The sequence below is a fragment of the Cottoperca gobio genome, chromosome 12, assembly GCF_900634415.1.
Source record: "Cottoperca gobio chromosome 12, fCotGob3.1, whole genome shotgun sequence".
In the NCBI taxonomy this organism is placed as follows: Eukaryota; Metazoa; Chordata; class Actinopteri; order Perciformes; family Bovichtidae; genus Cottoperca; species Cottoperca gobio.
This window is the reverse complement of record NC_041366.1, coordinates 1,901,620-1,924,178: the sequence shown is the minus strand read 5'-3', so window position 1 is coordinate 1,924,178 and position 22,559 is coordinate 1,901,620. Positions and strand designations below refer to the sequence as shown.

The window sequence follows — 22,559 nt, the reverse complement described above, 5'->3', positions numbered from 1 at the left end:
CCTAAAAACTGCATTCATCAAGCCACCCTTAAAGAAATACAAACCTCCCATTTTTTTGTAAAATCATTGGAAAAGTTTTTTTTCAACAATTGTTTTGATGTCTTTCAGCCAGGCTTTCGACCTCATCACATCACTGGGACTGCTCTTGTTAATGTCTTCAATGACATACACTTAAACACAGACAGTGGTAGAATTTCAGAATTATTAGATCTGAGTGCTGCACCACAACATTTGAGGTCTTTCCATACTGTCTGTCAAAGAATTGACTTCAAAATACAACTGTTGGTTTATAAATCACTGAATGGTTTATTCTGATCTTCTGCAACATTAGCAAACATCTAGAGCTCTCAGTTTCTGCTTTCTGTCCCCAGAGTCAAAACTGAACATGGAGAAAACTGCATGTCCACTGCAACTCTCACTTCTTTTAAATCAAGGCTGAATACTTTTCTGTTTGCTGCTGCTTTTTATTGCTGCTTCTTACATGGCACTGTAACTTTCATTCTTGTATTTTATACCTGTCTTATTACAATTTAGCTTGTTTGTATGTCTGTTCTCTTGTCTTAATGCTTTTAATGTTGTTTGTAAAGCACTTGGAATTGCCAATAGAATTGCCAATTTTCTATTATATTTCTAATGAGTTGTTCCTGAATAAAAACGGATAAAGTCTTCCATCTACATCATTTTCATAGTTACACATGCACATTCACTACCCTCTGCCCAGTTAAACCACAAACACTTTTCAATTTTAGAACACTAATGTTGCCCCTCCGGCCATTAATGATTGACTTACACCGGAGACGGTTTAGAACATAGGTCTTCAACAGGGGGTCCACGACCCCCAGGGGGTCCGCGGAGGTACTGCAGGGGGGTCGCAAAATTGTTTGTAGATAAAGTAAAAATTATAATGTATTATTTTATTTATTTTTTCTTTGCGCATTCACATTCCCTCCTCCACTGTGTTGCGCGAAGGGCGGAACTCCCGACACACACAGTCAGAGACAGAGCGGAGGAAAGGATGGGGTGAACTAAAATAAATTTGCGCCACGCCCATCCCCCCCCCCCCTTTGTTAATTATACAGTTATATCAAACAATCATAATGTACTTACCAGAAAATAGACAATATTGGGTCTATCTGACAAATTGGACAAATTTGAGGTCTATGTCTCAAACGGCTTTAAAGTTAACAGGGTCTATCTGCATCACTAATTTATGCAGATTTTGTAAATATTTGCTGAGTCAGTGAGATCTACAAAGGTCTATCTCCACATGTTCAAGCATAATTTTAGTATCACAAAGGTCTATCTGCTGACAACCAATAGCAGGGCGGGAAATGAATCATGATCATTTTCAAGATGGCTGCCAGAGAGCGAGGAAGAACCTTAAATTAACAAGAAATTGTGATATTTTTCAATTGACAAACCTTGTCAATCGTTAACTAACAGGATATTGACTTTTGACAGAAAAGTATAATATCTAACTTGCAATATTATTATAAACCGTCTTTGAACATTAATAAAGTTTGTATAAGTTAGTTGCAGCACAGGAATAATTTATTCAAAACGTTTTGCTGCCAACTGTTTTATATGTATGTAATCTAGTAGATAGTAGTTCAAGTTAAGATCATTCGTAGTTTAATAAAAAGTCTTAAAAATTCAGATTTATTAGCAAATATAATTTTCACTTTTAAGTTTCCTGCCACGTGGAACTTGTGTAAACATTTTTAGAGCTTAAAATGAAGCTAAGTTGCATAAAATACAGTTGAGGGTTAAATTTTCAATTTTCGGGTGGGGAAATGTCAGATAGACTTGGGACTCTGGTTTTCCAACAATTTCCGAACCTCAAAGGTCTATCTGCAAAATTAGTTTTGTTTCTACCCATAATACACACTGAATTGGATGGATAGTCTTAACTTCACTACCTAGTGTGTAGCATGTGATATGTCAAAATTGGTTGGAATTGGTTTTATAGTGTCCACGTTATGAACTGTTGAATTTTCAAATGCGTTTTTCTCAAAACTCGTCAAAGTGCAGATAGACCTTGTTAACCCTCAGTTGACGAAATGGAAACCTTTTGTGAATGAATTAACTGGAAAGTTTCAATGCTTCACTCTTGGCTGCGGTGGAAAAGTTGATGTATCGATAAAAGCAAAATTCAACAACCTGTGCACACTTTAGTTTTCTATAGTTTATACTCAATAATTAATTTTCTCCCCATTTAGTGTTGTTGACCTTTTGCTCTCATGCACATTGCACACACATCAGCAAACCGATAAATGACTCGGAGCCTTTGTTCTATACATCATTGTTTATTGAGTATTGGTAGTACATTAGTTGCTATTTGTAGTGCACACATTTAGTTAATATCAGTAGTCACATTACTTTGTCTTTACATAAGTTTGCCTGAAGCCATTTTGTATGAGTTACCAGTGCTGGCGGTTCTGCTGCTGCTGCTGGAGGGACATCTTGGCAGGCTGGAGCAAAGGATCCCCTAAAGCAGATCATTTACATCGCTGGTTCCCAACCAGGGGGTCCTGACCCCCACCAGGAGTCGTTAAAGCTTCATGGGGGGTGTCGGGCCTTCTTGATTTTGTTGTAAGACAAGTTAAAAAAATTATATATACAGTTGGCCTTTATATCAGGATTCTATTCATTTCTGTGAAGAGAACTAAATACATTTTTTTTTTTAATGTTAAGACTATTATTTCAGATATAAACTATACAAAAAAATCTCAAAGGATAAGGGCATGTATTGAACACAATACGAAATATCCATAAAATCAAGTCAGCGGTTGTTTACTCAAGGATAGAAAAAGGGTCCCCGAAGGAAAAAGGTTGGGAACCTCAGCTTTAAATACAGGAAGTGGCCAATTGGAACATACCAAGGGTCCACCATTATGGGCTGGGGTGTTGGGAAAGAAAAGCATTTATAGTTCAGAGATTTTGTTTGAAGAGTACATTACTTTTTGATGCTTCTTGTCTTGGTTAATTACTGAAATATTTATATTGATAAGGTAACTGTTTTTGTTTTATTTGTAATTTAGTTGTTAGTGTTTGTCTTCATTTCATTGGGTCATATTTTGGTCAGTCTGTTCACTTTATGTTAAGTAAGCATAGCCTGAATTAAGTTCTGTGTTGTTGACCTCTTTTATGGGCCCAGAACTTAATTTCTCATTTTGTTATTGTTTGTTTAATGATTTTTTTTTAAAATCCCACCAGTGACTTCACAACATAACTCTGTAAACTGTATTTCAGTATGTTTCAGATGTTGCTGGCTGTGTAGCATAGCAACTCTTCAGCAACACAAAGCTTTTGAATGGACCACAAGGTGAGTGCACGACAATGCATATATTTTATATCACATTGTCTGTTGACATGAAATGTCAGATTTGTATAGAAGTGAAATCTCTATACACTACATTTAACAGTCATATACAGTAAGTAAAGCTATTTCCTGAAACATGCTGGGATGTCGAAGTTAAGAGCACTTGAAAGAGTGGAATAGCATTAGTGATAGCTACAAACAGGTGGTGTGTTATTAGTTCATACATCTGCATCGTATATAGCAATTAAAATAATAGAGGGAACCAAAGATATGTCAGTGACAAGTGGGGAAGAAACTAAAGTGAGGTCCACGACTGGATTATCATCCCAGTAAGAAGGCATCTGCCCATGGACCCCAGACCCAAAGGAGTCCTGGGTTGTGGTCATTTGTTTGGAGAAGTAAGAATATATCCAGCGCTGAATCACCATATCCACTGGCATGATAAGGGCATAGGATTCCGTTTTATTACCTGATCTTAAAGAGTGTCAAAATAATGTTTTTAAAGGGGTACTCCACCAATTTAACATGGCACTTTAAAGCAGGACAGAAGGGTCAAAGCAGCAGAGGCTGAGAGGTCCTGACTTTTAGTCCTTAGCAAGGGGCAAGCTCCAAAATCCCTGGATCCTACATTTCCCATAAAGCAACTCAATAGGGTCTTTAACTAGTTGGGTAAACATCCATGTTTTTCAAAGTCCATGCCCCCTCTTTGTAATGCAGGCTGCAGAATGTGCAGTCTCCAAGGACAAGCTGAGATAAGCTTTTTTTTCCTCTCACTACATTTGTAAATTTCTTTGCGCTTTAGATTACCACACACCAAACCTGGGGCCAGGTAATAAAATATTTGATTTATAGTAATATAGAGTAAGAAGAACTGATGGTGTTAACAGCTGCTCATCTTTGACCAGGGCAGAAATTAGTTTCCCCTTAACTTGTCTTGATATGCATTGATAAAGTCAGCCACAGTAACGGTAAATAAAGAGATTTCCAGAAAAAGGCACACAGCAATTGAGAAACTATAATAAGGCAAAGAACAGTCAGTGAGTGGTGTAGTCCACTTGGCTCTAAATATATAAGTGACAAACAAAAACACAATGCTATTAAAAATAATTCTATTCAGACTGGTTTCTGCATATACATCAAAGTACTGTTTGCTTATTACAGGAAAGTGATTCGGCTCTTTGATAACCTACCAAAACCTTTTTTTTAGATGACAAGGTCAGCTTTATTATCATGCATAAATAAAGAGCGATGTGGTCGGTGAAGGAGCAGCACAGTGCAGTTGGTCCTAGCTGTGGTAGAGGCGTATGCGCTGCGATATGTTGCTACGACACAGAGGGCAGTTCTGCAGAGCCTCGTTGCAGCCCTGACAACAGCATACATGACCACAGGGCAGGAAGATGACCTGCGACTGGAGAGGGAAAGACACAATCAGTCGTCTGGAACACAACAAACACAAAGTCTGACACTGTTGCCCCCCAAAACATTTACTTTAATTTTAAAAACAAAATTATTTTAAAAATGAAGGAACTATCCATCCCATAAATCATTACGAATAGCAACTTGCCGCCTCTGGAATCTCCTGAAAAACGTTTTAACTAACCGTTGTCCATCTAAGCTGAAGACAGATTCAGTAACTGCATGGCTTATTTCTCTCCTCGAATATATTCAAAACCCATTTCCGTGCATTCTTTTCGTAACTAAAACCAAACTGAAATGACTGACGTCCACATCTAAATATGAGCACTTAAGACATTCTGCGTAATTAAGACATCATGTGTGATCCTGTAAACATGTTGATCTGAAACAACAAGTGTCGTATTGATTATTACCGAGACTGAATGTAATACTTTCTGCTTTTTCTTACCCCGGTCTCCATGCAGACCACACACTCTGAGCTCCCTGGTCCCTCCACAGGGCTGGGGGCTGAGGGGGTGACGGGGGTCCCTGGGGTGAGCGGTGGGCTGGGGATCTGGAAGGTGGAGGTGTTGGAAAGTGTTGGAGGGGAGAAAGGGGATGGAGCTGTGGGGACGACCTCTGCCTCCTCCTCCTCCTGCTGGACAGCCTTACAAGCTCCTGGTGGAGGAGAGAGTGAACAGCAAACAGGTTCATCGACTTCCACACATCCGCCTTTCCATAGGTTAAAAAATAAATATGTTTTTGCTATTTAAACATTTATCCATTTGTAGAATTTGCCAACATTTCCTGCGTTTATTGAAAATTGAACAAAAAAACGTCACTTCTATTTCTTGGATTTCAGGTCTGAAACTTCTGTGACCGACGGTAACCCTCCTTTGTTATGTTAAATATCCCTTCTTCTATTTTTTACTGTTCTATGATGAGAAATTTCATCCATTGATTAAATCAAAAAAAGAAAATGACCCTGATATTAGTAAGAATAATCCTAATTTTTTTTTAAAATAAATATACACACACACACATATATACACACACACACATATATATATATACACATACATACACACATACATACATACATATATATATACACATATACACACACACACACACATACATAAAATTAAAATCTGTGCAGAAATCTGAAGGCAGCAGGACTGCAGACAGTCTGTAGCCTCTGGTTTGAAATATTCTGCAGCAGAGCGCAGTGCCATTACACACTGCTCACTGTGTTGTTGTGATTAAATCAAATAAGACACTACCAGGCTGCTACAGTACAAAATAACCACACACACCTCTGCACACAGACGAGTCAGCTATAACTCAGCATTCTGCCCGTTTATGTGGGAGACATCAGATTACCAGGGCTCATTAATAAAGTTAATAAAGTTTTTAAAAAACAAGTTCAGGGGTTAATTTTTGAATTTTTGAAATGCATAATGAAGCAGATGCTGCAAAGTCAAAGGACATGAGATACAGTAGAATTATGACTGACGAAGCATCTGATTAGTGCTGCTGTATGATTGCACCAATCTATTATGTTTAATGTTAAATGGTTTCCATCATTGTAACTAAAAACCTCCACACCATCGGCCTCTAGCAGCAGATTTGTGCTGCTGTATGATTTCCTGGAAAAATCCATTTGTCCAAATGTGTTGCCGTTTCAGCACAAAGAGACAATTAATGTGATAAGCTGAGGGCATATTAATAATCACCACACCCTCCGTAAAACACAACTGTACAGCAATGCAACAGTTCTGCCATAAAGTTACTTCTATGATACCAATAATGTTCTGTTTTTGTTGTTATTCAGTTATGTTTTAGCATTGAGGTCATAACAAAGAAAATTGAAACATATTTCCATATAATATAGTCGAGAGGTTTAAACACCTTCAAAACATCAAATTCAAGGACTTTTCAATGACTTTCCAGGCCCATTTCCCTCAAATTCAAGGACCCAACACGGGATAGTTTGAGACACAGATCAAATCAACAATTTCTATTCTTGCACAAAATATATAATATTTTCAAAAACTTTCAAATCCTTGATTCCCCCCCCACTCAATATCACAAACTTTAAACTTGATTTGTGATCAGTGTGGGCACAGATGATTTATTTTGCGATGAAAACTCCCACAGTTGCACGATAATTGTATATTATATAGAAGAAGTAGGATGTGTGTAATATACCTTGAGGGTAGCATTCCCGAGCCCAGTTGAGAAGAGCTTTCTGGATTCCCATTTCATTAATGCCAAGCTGAAAACAGAGGAATTAATAATGTTGATCATTCTGCACATTCATGAAGTAGTTAAACCTGCATAATTGTTTTGGCCCCATGGGGCAGCACAAACAGCTGTAAACACAACACATCTTTTAAGTGGATATGTCTAAGGATAAGGGCGAAGCTACCCGTTTACACATCCAGTTACAGAACAACATTATCATTCATTTGGAGTTTCTGTCCTTTCAGCTCGGTTTTTGGTCCCCACCAACTCCTGAAGGAAATATCTGGAAGCATCTGCTAAATGCTCCATTATGTTTACCAGATAGTCTCTAACATTATGCGTTTGCTGCGTGCTGCTGGGCAGGTAGTACAGTGGGGTTTGAGAGCTTAAAAAGAGCTGAGAGTGAAGCAAAACAGCAAAGTTGCAGCCAGGAAACCAAAACAATGAGCTGAAAGTCTGTATAAAGATCTGTAGAGCTGAAAGGAACTGCAGAGTCAGGTGATTATTCTCTGTGGGTTTGTCACTACAAGTGACCCTTTTCATATTTACAGTAGTTAGTCATTTGATCGTTATGATAATATATTTAATATAGCTGCATTAAAAATGATAGTTGAGTTGTCTTTAAGTTAAGTGCTCATGGCAAATGTTGCCCCAGCTTCTGTGTTGAAAATTATGTTGAAGGGACAAATACGTCCCACGCTAAATAAACATAAACATAAACATAGTGAGGGGGTGAATTTCTCCAGACTGCAATTCAATGGGACTCTGTACCAAAGCAAATGCAGCACCACAGTAGTGGTTCAGTGTTAGAGTGACACATAATAATCGGATGTTGCTATAGTATATGGTGAAAGATGTCCATTATCAAAGTGGCAACTGATAGTGATGTGTTAGTAATGATGTTGCAGACAGACCTTCTTGAGGTCAGAGGAGTTCATGTGGTGAAGGGCCTTAGTTGTCACCCGATGATGAGCCAGGATGGGCAGGTAGTGCTGAGCTGACAGTTTACATAACAGGTTGACCAATTCCTTCTCTACGCCCGCTTCCTGCAACAGGATTACAGTTTAACAACAGCACAGCTTGGTTTCACAGATTGTGAATCCTCCCTGCTCTGTACTGTACCTGCATACGCAGTGACAGGGGCTTGGCATCCAAAAGTCTCTGATACTGGATCATCCAGTAGTTCTGCTGGTTGGACTCAGACTTTAGCTCCATCTCCACCTGGACACAAAGTGATCTCATTTAACCACCTGACCCCAGGATGAGAAAGACAACATCATGTTTGGAATTATAAAACAGGCAGCTAAAAATCAAGCAATCTGATTGGTTCATAGCTGTAATATAATAACCATATGCCAACAGCTATGACAGGGTCACGGGAGGATCACTTCTGCCAACACAGTACAGTTTTCAGATACTAGGTGACAAAGTTAGCTAGCTAAAGCCTGCTGCAAATGGAAACATTTAAGGTTTCTCAATTCTATAGAGGATTGGATTGAGCAGTCCCCGTCTCCAGAGAAAATGAGACCTGCCAAAGAGCTACGGAAAGAGGTCGACGACCTGGAAACTACATGATCAGAACACCGTGAAGCAAACAAAATGGGCAGTGAAATGCTTTGAACAAAAGGTGTTGGAATAAATGTGTGGTTATAGACTTTCAGTCAGCGAAAAAAGAGAGGCTCAGTTATTTTTACTATTATGATGCTAGCTGCTCGTGTACGTTCCATAGCAACCACCTCGGTATGTGCAGCCAGCCCAACAGGGCCTTTTTTATTATAAACATTATTATTTTTTATTAAACTATTTAAATTGGAACGTGTCTATAACTTTACTTGATCGTTTTATAAAAGCAATAGCTCACGTCAGGCCATGATATGTTGTGATATTTTTGAATGACCAACTGAAGACAACTGTGAGCCTCCCAGAGCATCGCTGTTCTGACGCCCCCAGCAGTGAACACTGAAGCCTGGTCAGCTGCCGCTTCCTCACCAGAACCTGCCGCAGCTCCTGCTCTCTCTGCTCTCTCTGCTTCAGGAACTGCTGCAACAAATCACCGAGAGCTGTTCGCTGCTCCACCATAACCTCCTACACACACACACACACACACACACACAAACACACACTAGTAAAGCGATGACATACACTTATCAGTAAATGTTGTTGAACTAAAAATGAAACACTAGCCTGGCTCTGATATGATTAATACAATTATTATTATCGCTCAAAGGAAATCATGTATTTAATATCCTTTTACTTCGGATTATTTTCTTGAACCTTAATGTGCACAATGATAAATTGTTGACATGGAGCAATGACATGAAAATAGCTCAAATAAATAATATAGTAATCAATAGGAAGAAGGATAAAAATCAAGTAAATGTGAGAAGGCAATGAAAGAAGGCGGTGACACCCACCTGCAGGTTCTCTGCATCCAGATTGCGTCTTTTGATCTCCAATCTAGTCAGCTGCATTAATTCACCCTCTATGAGCTTGATCTGGGGACAGTGGAGAAGCAAGCATGAAGCTAGCAGGGAGAAGGGACATGCTGCTCAACGCAAAGTCAGGATGAAAACCGTGATGCAATGATTTCTGTCTGTGGGTCATAATACACAGGGTTGTGTGGGTACCTGACATGTAACCAAAAAGTAAATAAATAAAAACTTAACAAGTATGAGTAAAAATAAGTTAGCTATGGACGGACTGCGGGTGACATAAGAGAAAGGAAAAACAACTCAACAGGAAAAAGAAATGACAATAATGCCCAGTATACGCAGTCTTGATTTCCATCTTTACAGCTGACACCACCACGTGTGTAACGCTGAACTAAAGGTGTAATACCGAGCCACAGAGAGCACTATTCCACCTCTACTACTGGCTGCATACAATCTGCATTTACAGTCATCCGTTATTAAAAATGCCAACTATAGTGTGTTATCCTATGTTTATATTTTAGTTGTAGTAGTTCGTCATTTATATTTTATTTGAAGTTTTTGGAGGGTTCAGTATCTCAGAGACTCCGGCAGGGACTAGAGATACAACCCACCTTCCGATCGGAGGATGACCGCTCTACCACGCATTCATTTGCTCAAAACTGTAATTACCAAGAAACATAATTATATTTTGAAAAATTAATTGTGATAGCGCTTCCTATATTGGTGTTCTCTCAAGGACGTAGTTTAGAATAAGGATGGAGACTTTTCAAAATCCTAATGCAATCTCCCTCACGGTTACAGTTTCAGTTTGATACGTTTACTAAACAGTGTCCTCTTACAGTCCAACCGGCAGCTCCGAGTTAAAGTTAAAACAACTCTGGTGTTTTAAAGGTTCAATGGTTCAGTGTAAGATGTGAAGAAGTACAGCAGCACTGACTTGCTTGTCAAAATACATACATGGTCTGAATTTCTCTTCCATATTTACCGTAGACTAATGTTTACAGAAGAAAGATATCTGCGGGCTGTGATTGGGTTCCTGTCACATGACAATGGTGTGCGTTGCTGCGTTCCAAAAGTTGAACTACTTTTAACTCAGGACACAGCCGTCACGCTCTGGTCGCACCCTGAAACGCTGTTGCTGTCGCGTTTGAGCATTATTGATAACAATGAATTAGAGCATGCATAAAAACATGACATGTGTGACTGAACAACAACATGAGTCTACATCCTCCATTGTACAGCTTTCCATGGGATGGTGACCTTCACCCCACCCATCTCCGCCCGTGCACACAGACCTGGTTGCGGATGTAGCCGTGTACGGCATCTTTCTGCAGCTGCAGGGCCTGGAACGCTGCTTTCTGCATCTCCTCCTGCAGAGAACCATCAATAAGTGTCATTTTGATTCACACTGTTAGATTTCTACAGGACACTGGTGACAACTACAGAAGACACGTACCTCCTGCAAGATGTGGGCGATGGCTTTAGAGTTGTCCAAAACCTGGAGGGACAGCATCTTATCAAACTTCCTGTCCAAACTCTCCATACTGTTATAAAACAAGGGGAGAGAAACCATACGCTGAGTTTACAACATGCTTCTCACAGCTTGATTGGTTATATCCACACAAGATATGCTGTGTGTGTGTGTGTGTGTGTGTGTGTGTGTGTGTGTGTGTGTAACCTTCTGGAGGCCTCAGACACCAGGCTCTTTCTGCGAAAGTCACTAGCCTCCTGGAGGAGGCTCATAACACAGCTGTCTGACAGCATCTTCTGCATGGCCACTAAAAACACAGAGGAAAGAGAGGAGATAGGGTTTAGAGGAGAACATGTGTTGTGAGGATATGAATGCTGAATAATATGAAAGAGCTGAATGAAATGAACAACACACCATACTAAAGACATAATAGGGTACAATATGTAAACTAATGGGAATACTACTAAATATTCAAATGACGTTTTGTCTGCTTTGCTAAAGTTACAATGGATCACTGGTTAGTGTCAAACAGTCCAGTCAGGACTCTATATAAAGAACCCTGTATAGTTAAATTACATTAGCTAAGCTGCTTACCTGCCACCTCCTTCTTCCTCAGCGAGTTGGCTTCTTCCTGTGTGATGGCAGTCAGATGCTCCATACGGATCCTAAAGGGGAATAGTTTTATAGTAAAGATCTGTAGAGTTTTTACAGTAACCATGCTTTAACACTTATGATAATGGATCTTCCGCTGTAGTGGCTCACATTAGTTTCAGCTGAAATTAAAAAGTAACCACAGATCTGTATCCGTCTCTTCTCCCCAGACTTGATGCCATTTTTCCAGGGTACTTACGTTGCCTTGGAGGACTTATGTCAGGGAACAAAAGTCTATGTACCCGGTAAACGCCACAGATCGCCTACACTACTGTATGCTGTGTCAAAGCTTTGATTCATTACGAGGAAGTTTGTAAGGCCTCGTGTGTCCTGTCATTGTGCTTTTATTTTCCTTCTCCCAGAAAGCACTTTGTGCCTCGTACTTGAGTACTTTATAAATAGAGTGTGTGCTATGAGTTAGAGTGCCTCGTATCCTTTTGCTGTAATAGATCAGTAAATTATGCATCCATCAGTAGATTATGCATCCATCGGTCTGTCCACTCACCGATCTTCCTCCATGGCTTGAAGAAACTCTGCACTTTTTTTCTGCCTGGAGAGATCGAAAAAACCCCTGCAGTTAGCAGAGAGTCATCTGTGGACACTGCAGAAAGCATCCATTATGTGACACTGACTCTTTACAACAAACTGTATATTACATAGCTCCTTCAGGTCCTACCTGGTTTTCTCCAGCAGCATGTTGCTGATGCGACTGCTGATGCCGTCTTCAGCTCGTCTGACTCTCTCCAGCACCAGCAGCCTCTCGGCCTCCTGAGCCCTCTGCTGCTGGCTGAGGCCCAGCTCCAGACGCTCATGCTCCTAAACATCACATTAATGGAGCTGAAATCAACCCACAAATAAATAGCAACAGCTTCCAAACACACAGAAAAGAAAAACTCCCTAATAGGTAGTAACTTTGCTGGGGAATGCAATTTCTCATGAGTTTAAAATGTTTGCTTTTTGAGACAGGAAGCCATTCAACCAGTGAGTAGTAATGTAATGAGGCACACGTGTGTAGAAAAAGCAATGCCAAAATGTCGCCTCAGCTCATTGTTAATATCTTGTTTCGTATCTTGTCTAGTTTCATAACAACAACAGATTATTTAGGATTAGAATACATCAACATACAAACACATAGTCCCATCAAAGATTTAATAAAATGCATGTCCATCGGACGCGGATGCGAGTGAGCGACTCGTTTACCTGTCGGACTGAGTTGAGGATGCTTTCCTTGCGGGAGGTGTTCATGAGCATAAACTGGGTGTGCTCTTTTTTCTTCTCCTCCAGCTGCCACTCGAAAGCCTGCTTCTCCTGCTGCTTCTGCTCCTGGTGGACAAGTCAGAGTGGAATTATTCTCTACTGTATGTGTACAGTGTCAACGGCTAAGATTTGTTACAAGCCAGCAATGCATCTACCACAACAAAGATCAGACAGTAAAATAAAAAAAATAATTTAAATATACAAATAAAAACCAACCAATAAGACGCTAAAAAACAATGACTATGAATAAAGCATCTTCAGGGCTTCACACCATATCTGCAGACTCACACACCACCACAACCCTCTTTGTTCATGTCCCCAGTAGCTGTACTCGTTGTCTCATGAAGGATGGTTTGTCCATGAATGAGCTGAACATCATTATGCTAATCATTAATGTGAGGGACTGACAAACACTTTGAGGAATCTGACATGAAAAGCCATCCTCATGGGAATTTGAGACTAAAATCTGCATCAATCCCCTGACGTGACGTCCCTGCAGGTGTCCTCTGATGAGTGAACCGAAACACTAAAGTTACAGCAGACCTTAAAACCAGAACAATGAGCTGAAAAATGCTAAAAATAACACAGGGGAACTGCAGAGACGGTGATGATCATCTGCAGGTTGGTCACTACGAGTGACCCCTTTCACATTACACATAAAGGTCTGCAACAGAGACACCCTAATGTCAGGCTGACTAACAGTGAGTGTGTCCCATACCTTCCTCTTCTCATAGTCACTGAATTTGCTCTGCAACAGAAAGTGAGGAAAGATTGAATGAGACTTCCAGTATCATCAAGTGAAACCAGTTAATACAGAGCAAGCAACAATGAACAAGATCCAGGTAAACAGCACTACATGGTCATACAACGGACTTTCTTCTCCTGTACAAGGTTGTGTGTGTTAGTGTGCCGCCTACTGTACCTGCCAGGCCAAATCCAAGCCATCCACACAGTCAGAGTTGTGTTTGCTGCACTCACTCTCCAGCACCGGCAGGAGATACTGGGATGGGGGCAGTACTCCTCTCCCAGCTCTGAAAACCATGTCACACCAAGAAATCCAACATCATTCTCTAATACAGTTTTAATATATCGACACAAGAATACCAGTTTTTCCCCGACCGTTGACTTGGGTGGCGCTGCACCCCACCTCAACGGAACCTCGTGCCGCTTGGGGATATGGTAATTGTCGTAAACAGCCTACACAGGCATGTTATCTAATACAACAGTACGGCCCCCTTAATGAGTTTTAAATATTCTTAGGAGTATATCAGGCTTGTTCTTCAATATTGCATTGTTGTGTAGGATGCATAACTATATAGTCACATTTGTTAATAATTCCAACCTTGCACAGTATTTGATAATCATTTTCCAACCTTAAATATACACAGACAGCAGTCCACCAGCGATCGAGCGAGCTAAGCGAGCTAGCGAGCGAGCGAGCGAGCGAGCGAGCGAGGATAGAGCGAGCGAGCGAGCGGGCGAGCGAGTCGAGCGAGCTATCTATCTATCTATCTATCTATCTATCTATCTATCTATCTATCTATCTATCTATCTATCTATCTATCTATCTATCTATCTATCTATCTATCTATCTATCTATCTATCTATCTATCTATCTATCTATCTATCTATCTATCTATCTATCTATCTATCTATCTATCTATCTATATATATATATATATATATATATATATATATATATATATATATATATATATATATATATATATATATATATATATATATATATATATATATATATCTGCGTAGTGAAAGCAGCCCATTAGCAGAGCAGCAGCTCCAGTGCACCAGGCACAGTGCTGAGAGGCAGTCGTCTGCTCTGGCAGAGCTCAGAGCCCAACAAACAATCATTGTGAATGAGCGCTCTGTGGCCTGAGCAGACAGTTGGATCAATTCAAATAGAAGCATCGCGGTTCTGCCAGACATGCGTAAGACAGACTACTGAAAAACACTGAAAGCCTTCTGTGTATATGCAATTTATTAAATGGACTTTAACATTTATGTAATACAGCTAAAACTATTGTTATAATAAACAAACAAAAAAAGTTTGATAACTGACACTATCTAACTGAGTTAATGTAATCCTTGTTGATGCTGACACTATTTAAAACCCTGTTGGATAAACTCAATCTAAAAAAGTTGGTCCTGTTCTATTGACAATTTGTAAAAATGGCTTTTTACCAAGATGCAAAAATGTGTGTGTGTGTGTTGTGTGTGTGTGTGTGTGTGTGTGTGTGTGTGTGTGTGTGTCATAAAGTAAAGCCTCACCGGAGCATAGGAAGCGCTGGATACTCTCTGTACCCTCTGTACACACAGATGCAGGTGGGTAGGACATCATGGCAGCATCCAGTATAAAGCTCTGACACACAGCACACATACAGGGTTTGTTTAAAACTATATCTTAGTGTTTAGCCTTCCTGTATTTCTGTTAGTTTGAATTCCAAGAAACACACCTCTAGGGTGCGGATGTAGACCAGAGCTTTGGGGAGCTGGACCACGTTGTTGTCACTCAGGTCCAAAGTGCGCAAGCTTCTCAAAGAACCAACCGAGGACGGCAGCTCACTGAGACAGTTGCCTATACACATACACAGTGATGTAGGAAAACCTAAGCAATGCCATTTGACTTGTACATGTCCTCTCATTCCTGAGAGTATGCAGGAAGACTCATACCTTTCAAATTAAGTGTCTGAAGAAGCCGCAGATCCCCGATGCAGTCCGGCAGGGCCTTTAGACAGTTCTTCTCCACATTCAGAATCTGACAGGACACAAAATAGACACACATGGATGATGAGCAGTATTCATTCACACTCTTGTCCCTTGTATCAGGAGTCCATTTCAGTGCAGCATTACCTGCAGTGACGCCAGCTTCCCAATGTCTTCTGGCAGTGAAGCTAGCTTGTTCTCATGTAGGTCCAGAACCTTTGGAGGCAGATGGATTCAGTCATGTGTTTTTGTGATGAAGCAGGGGTCAGAGCTTCTAGCAGAAATTTGTAGTTTATAAAAAATCTGGTCTTCTGGTAAACTATTATAACTGTCATTGTCAGACGGGATGCTTTCTCACAGTTTAAATATGAAACAGAATGACTAGCTGTGTCTTTATACTCTCTGCTTATGCACAGAAAACCTAGCCTCACAGAGCTTTGTGTTGAAAGTGAGCAGTAGAAAGAGAACCGCCACTTACACCAAAACTCATAACATTGTAATATGCTTTTAACAGGCACTTACTGTACATTTCCCATTATGATTGCATCTGGTTTACGTTACCTTTAAAGTGGCTAGAGTGCAGATGTCACATCCTTTGGGAAGCATTGACCTCAGCTCGTTGTTATGGAGGATAAGGACCTGAAGGAGCGCATCAGAGGACAACATGTCAGACAGTTCAGCCAGAGACACACTAATACTGACACAGCGGTGTGGTTTACATATTGGTCATGTACTATTTAATACATGAATAGAAACAGAAAAGAAAAATACTATGACTCCATATTGCATTCTTACCTTTTTCTGTAGCACCTTGCAAATGGAAAAGGCAGACGAGGGAACCTGTGACAGAACAGACCATTAATGTGATCATCTGCAGTACTAGCTACACACTAACCAATACAGAGCAGTTGCTTCTGCAGGTGCAGTAGTAATGTATACATGGAAGGGACACATCCACACACAAGAGGATGACACAAGTCACTATCAGTCCTGAAGCATACGTAATGAAGCAGCTTTCATTCATGAAGAGAGCCGAACTTTTCCTCTTTTTTCGTCCTGTTGCCAGTAGGTGGTGCTATGATTATGTCTCAATGTTGACCTGTAATTATCCTCAGATCTGAACCATTATCATGCATGTGAGATTTGGAGCCAATTAGATAATGTACATTGGAGTTACAACAACATCCTGATTAATGGCGAATCAGGCAAAACGTCCGCCACACCAAAGCAAAGTCGTTTATGAAAACTCCCCATTTTGATAACATTTCATCCTTAAGGTCTTCAGAATGTACTGACCAAAGCAGATTCAATCTGTAGGAGTTTGTTAAAGTACAATTTACAAAAGCTTCCTTTTGCCAGTAGGTGGTGCGATGATTATGGGTCAATATTGGCATTTCGATGTCCCCAGACATGAACAATGATCATTTAAGGGACATTTGGGTTGGCCCATGTACATTGGAGCAGAGGTTGCGTTAACCGAATATTTTCCATTATTGACGTGTATATTTTTTAAAGAATGCTGGAAATATCTGAAGGTCACAATGGTAGCAACAGGTTCAAAGTATTTATAGTGAATAATAAATACTATCTCACACGTGTGCCTGGTTAATGTTCCACGACATTTATATAGCCTATATATCGCGTTCTGCTATTAAACATGCTAAACAAGTATTTAGATAGTTGGCTCTAAATGTCTGTTATTGATTAGTCAGACTGACTAAGGTGTTAGATGACACAGACCTAACATTATACAATCCTTTATTAAAGACAGAACATATTTATTTATGAGAGATATGCATCAGGGGACGTTACTGGCGTGACATCAAAATAACGGACGATGAGAAAGTCTAACGCAAGGGCCGTGGCTTACGCAATTTTCACGACCAAGGACGAGACCCCTAAAATATATATCTTTTTTTTTTACCAATCCTGAGAAGTTTCTTGAGTTTTTGAGCATTGTAAGGCCCTCAAAACTGTGATTCATTTTGTGAAATAATAATAATTTCAGCCCTCTGGAGTAATGCTCAGACCCTAATGATAGCCGTCGATCCTCCCATGAAAATGAAAAAGGATAATTCCAAAATATTGAACTATTCCTTTTTTTTTTTAAAATAGTAAAAAAAATAAGATAAAACATTTATTGTATCATCAATAGACGTTCTGTCACAAATGGGTGAAGCTCTCCTCACACCTGCTGACAGGAACACTCACCTCTGAGAGCTCACAAGCTGACAGGTCCAGGATGTCATCAGCACCTGCCTCCTTAGACTGCACAACAAGGAATTCATTATTGGGATTGTTTGGAATATACATTCACAGCAAAGACGCAATATGTTATGTTAACAAAGAAAAAAATCAACACAAGGGGCAATGCGTTTTTGATGAATAAAGAAAATAGTCTCATTATCATAATCACACAAAAATGGCTGCAGGCTGTGCCAGTAATATCATGCAGGTGTGTGATACAACCAGCAGCAGCGTTTACAAGCAGTGAGATGGTGACTGGAGTTTTTCTGGTACACATTGTAACATCCCCTCATTGTGGTGGAGGAGTTTGTGTGACCCTGGAAGCTGTGTTGTCTGGAGCAATAGCTACATCTGAACATTAACACACTCTTCTTACCCGGCACAGCTGATATTCCAGTCTCTTCTGGGAGTCCTCGCTGGGTTTCCTCTTTCTGAAGAACAGAGGCATCCTGAGTCCTGCCTGTCCTGCCGTCTCTCTGCCTGCTGGGTTTCCTTCCTGTCCCTCCACTACAACAAGAGCCACTCCAGAGGACTGGTGGACAGGTTGGGAAGCACAGACAGTGCCTGCACACTGAAAAGTTAGAACATTTAAACTAAAACAGAAAAAGCAATATGGCTTGATCTCACATTGCAACAAACATTTAGAAGTTCCACAATATGCCATATGTAAACTATAATTAAATGTGGAAATCATGCAACACCGACATGTTATCATCTTAAAAAGTTGTTATTGTGTATTTGTTAGCCTCCAACTGTCTATTGAGTTTATGGAGTCATGGTTCTGACCACCTGATTGATCTAAGTTTTAAATATCTGGCTCTTTAGCAGCTAAATGCTCTAAACATTTTAACAGATGGTTGCTAACTGTGTATGTCAGCTGTTTGGTAGTGTACAGTGCTTTTTAGCTATAAACAGCTGCCTACCACGTCTGGAAACAAAGTTCATGAGAGCGGAGTTTAAATTATCTAAATGTGTAAGAAAGAAAATCTAAAAAGCTAATTATTTCCATCACCTCCAAACAGTACATTCATTCAAAAATTATTCTAACTCTTTAATTAACTCTTTTTCCATTTTCTCAGTTCCATTATTTCACCGTCAAGTGTTTTATGGTGGACGTATGTCATCTTACCCGAAATAAAGACAACTTCTGCTATAATCACAAAAATGAATATACCCTTTGATAAACTAGACTAAAACAGTAAAGGAAAATAGCAGAGGAAGTGTTGATGGTAAAATACTAATAACTAAATTGATCATGAGACAAGATGCCAGGATCTGCATGACTTTCCCATTCTGCTAGTTTCCTGAGGGAAGCTTCCTGATTTCTAACGCCTCACGTTCGTATTCCTCAGCCAACCGGTCAAGTCCAAAATATAATCTTTCATTATTTTATCCTTTTATACATTTGTGTAAAATTGTCATAATTATCATATGAATTATTGAGTTAGGGCCAAAACATGTTTTGTGAGGTCACAGTGACCATGACCTTTGACCCCCAAAATATAATCAGTTCATCCTTGAGTCCAAGTGGACGTTTGAGACAAATTTAAGGAAATTCCGGAAAGGCGTTCTTGAGATATCACGTTCACAACAATGGGACGGCAAGCCCAAAACATAAATAAATAAAAAGATTGTAAAAGCACTAAAACAAATTGTGTGGTGAAATAATTTACTTGCAAAACTGTTTTACCACTGACATAGCGAACACAATCAGGACTGATGGCCAACGCAGCAAAACAAATTGTTGGTGCTGGACTTCAGTAGCAAACAATAGAGATGAAAAATACAACTCAAGTTGTACTGCCTCTAGGTCTGGCCCTATGAGACTGCTTGAAAAGGTGTTTGATGCAGAAGGGACTTCCCTGAACTGCTAAAAGGACTACCACTACCAATGCTTCAGAAAGGGCTGATTCTGCATATTATCTTGACATTTAAATAAGCAGAAATAGGCAGCCATTACAGCTCCCATGCATTTTAGCAACAATCACAGCTGACAAATGCTGATGCAGTATCTCTAATAACAACTGATCACGTAGGAGGTAAATGTCAAAAGCCCAAACTTCTCCAGAAAAGTCAAAGTCCACATTTGTTTTCTAAAACAAGTTAGGGCATCAGAAGCTAATTTGACCTCTCCTAATGTGTTTTTATGGAGATGTACACGATTAAAAGTCTGATGTTTGCCTTTATTGATAGCAGTCAGCCTACCACAATCACTAGCCACTTGTTTGCTCTGTTTAGTGACCAGCGATGGCAGCCAGCATTAGACAACCAGTCTATGTCAATTTAGAAAGGGTGACCCTGACTATATTCAGGACTCTATTATGGCCCTTATCTTATTTAAGATAAGAAAAAAATAGAAAGATTGTTTAAAGAAAATGAGATATTGATAAGTATTAACGAACCCAGGGAATCTGAAATTGAGAAATTGAAAAACATAACGCGAATAGAAAGCCATTTTCTTTTTGACAAGTTGAGGGGAGAAAGAAATTAACTGTAGTTACGTTCTCAACCCAATTCAGCTACTCATTCATTTATCTTTTAAAGAAAACTTCTGATTCAGTGACATTCATAACTACTGAGACGCCTATCTAAACTCTCTTCAGAGACTTAATTGAACCACTCTATTTATTTCCAGATTATAGATGTTCAAGTGTTTTGTATGGGATCGGTGTAACATGAGCCCTGTGGGTGTGGATTATCGTAAATTACGTAGCTGTCGTTACGTATTTTAAGAGCGTAACATTAACTAGCAAAAATATTGCCAAAAGGTGAACCTATGTTAGACGTTGCACCATATAACAACCGCTGTAAGACTACCCATTTTAATATTAACAGCAACCATATGAACAAAGCTGTAAGTAGGTCCTCGCTTCCCATCGATAAAGGCTTAATGTCAAGGCAGATGTTAGCTTCCCCATAAACAATTTGCCACTCTGACTACATTTAGCAAACACGAGCTAACAAAGCTAGCGTGTATAAAATAACCCAGACAAACGATAACAACACAACGAGGTTCAACTAAAGGCAGATGTTATACTCACAGGCTCTGTGATGAGGCTGTTTCACTGCTGCTCGCTGCTCTGTGTAACGTTAGCTGACAACATTAAAATGAGGAGTTCCGATGTCTGCTTCGTTGAACATTAACATTGAACGTTAACGTTAGTTAGTAATTGGCAAAGCCAGTCGTTGAAAGCAGAACGGAAACCGAAATTGTAGTCTACGTTATTTTCCTATGCCATACAGATATGATAAATACAGCAATATCCCCGACATACGCCCTGTCCAGCTGATACCTCTTCCTCTACGAAGACTATTGTAATCATAACAAATAACTGCACTTTATCTTCCTCTTTATTAGCAGAGTGGATTACAACGAGCTAGAGGATGCATATCGCCCTCTACAGGACGGAGTGTGTAGTATCATGACCTAACGGTAACAGTATAGCAGTGATACACTATGTCGGCTAGTCCACACATGTGTACAAATGTTTTATGTAGAAAAAGAGAAGCTCACATGTGATTTTACATATCCCACATATTATGGCATGTAAATGTACAATCATAGGAAACCTTTTGGAGAAGACAATTCAGTACTGGTCTGCAATCACTGTAGGTACCCACAGTTACCTGCAGTGCAGAGAGCCTGCAGAGCAGAGTTTAAAGACACAATGGGCACATGAATTTCCTAGTACAGTGTTACTTCCTGTAAAACGAAAATTGTTCACAGATGTGTCAATAAAAAAAACACATTTTATGGCAAACTGTGGTTCACTAATGATATTACTGTCCCCCACCCCCCGGGATGCTACAATGTAATGCATGTCCAATGTAATGTACCTTTTCTATTTTATATACCATTTCTGTACGGCATTCATCCTTGCATGTTAGCAGTTTGTCCACCAGAGGTCCCACTCAGACTTGCACACTTGCAAGGTAGGAAACATACAGTACAATATGGCTGCATGTGGTAGTGATTCCAATCTTGGTTAAAATAAATTCTGCAACATGTCAAATGAAATAGAAATGCAAGTAGCCTCCACTCTATTATAGCTATGAACTAATACAGTCCAATGTGTTTGGATGTGGTTTTAAGCCACACCACATCTTCATGTTGTATAGTCACCTCAGCTGGTTGCAGCTGGAGCAAATACCACAGTCAGTTTCACTTGTACTTTATTATTCCTGCCTGTTAACTGAACAGATTAGTTCCCCAATGTCTTCACATATAAACCTATTCTGGTTAATAAGACTATTAACATAACCAGACAACATATGAGACTCTGGATCCCTGAGCAGCACTATCCCAGGCAGTAAAAGTCTGCTGTGCTTATTATAGACCTGCAGGTGTGATGTAGGACTGTGGTTCCGACCGTAGGCTTAGTTAACCACAAGAGGCACTCGGAGCAGACTATAAATAACCACATAATTAAAGGCGTTGACAGGGAACTGACATAGTGGTAAGAACAGTTTCCCCTCAGCCCCCTTTGGTAAAAAATAAAAATAAAAAGACCCACTGCACTGCAACCATAAAAACACTAGAAGATGTGCATATCAATAGAGAATTTGCAATGAACTTTAACTTTAATCTGAAATCATGACATCACAAGAGTTTTATTTGTTTTCTATTTATACTCACAGTAAACTAAACAGTAACTTAAAGTGATCTTATTATAAGTAGTGGGCCTTTAATAGACATAGTAAGGGCATCAAAAAGTCCACAATATACCACTTGTGCTTTAGCACAGCCATCTGAGCTTTTTTTAAATTATTCATTTAAAGGGACAGTGTGTAGGATTTTGCTGCATTTCGCGTT

General features: G+C 39.7%; 1 protein-coding gene across 1 annotated transcript; it reads right to left on the bottom strand.

Annotated features, from left to right (window-relative positions):
* Positions 1-3,171: 3,171 nt before the first annotated feature.
* Positions 3,172-21,085, bottom strand: lrsam1 (leucine rich repeat and sterile alpha motif containing 1). The gene is given in 26 exon segments (XM_029444272.1): positions 3,172-4,730; positions 5,187-5,395; positions 6,929-6,995; positions 7,879-8,010; positions 8,087-8,185; positions 8,954-9,049; positions 9,379-9,459; positions 10,692-10,766; positions 10,853-10,940; positions 11,075-11,174; positions 11,462-11,532; positions 12,024-12,068; positions 12,195-12,334; positions 12,719-12,841; positions 13,494-13,523; positions 13,698-13,786; positions 13,789-13,806; positions 15,065-15,155; positions 15,250-15,371; positions 15,467-15,551; positions 15,647-15,715; positions 16,061-16,138; positions 16,295-16,339; positions 17,711-17,767; positions 18,123-18,310; positions 20,788-21,085. Coding segments are annotated over 25 exon segments (2,205 nt in total). The 5' UTR covers positions 18,195-18,310; positions 20,788-21,085; the 3' UTR covers positions 3,172-4,607.
* Positions 21,086-22,559: the final 1,474 nt, after the last annotated feature.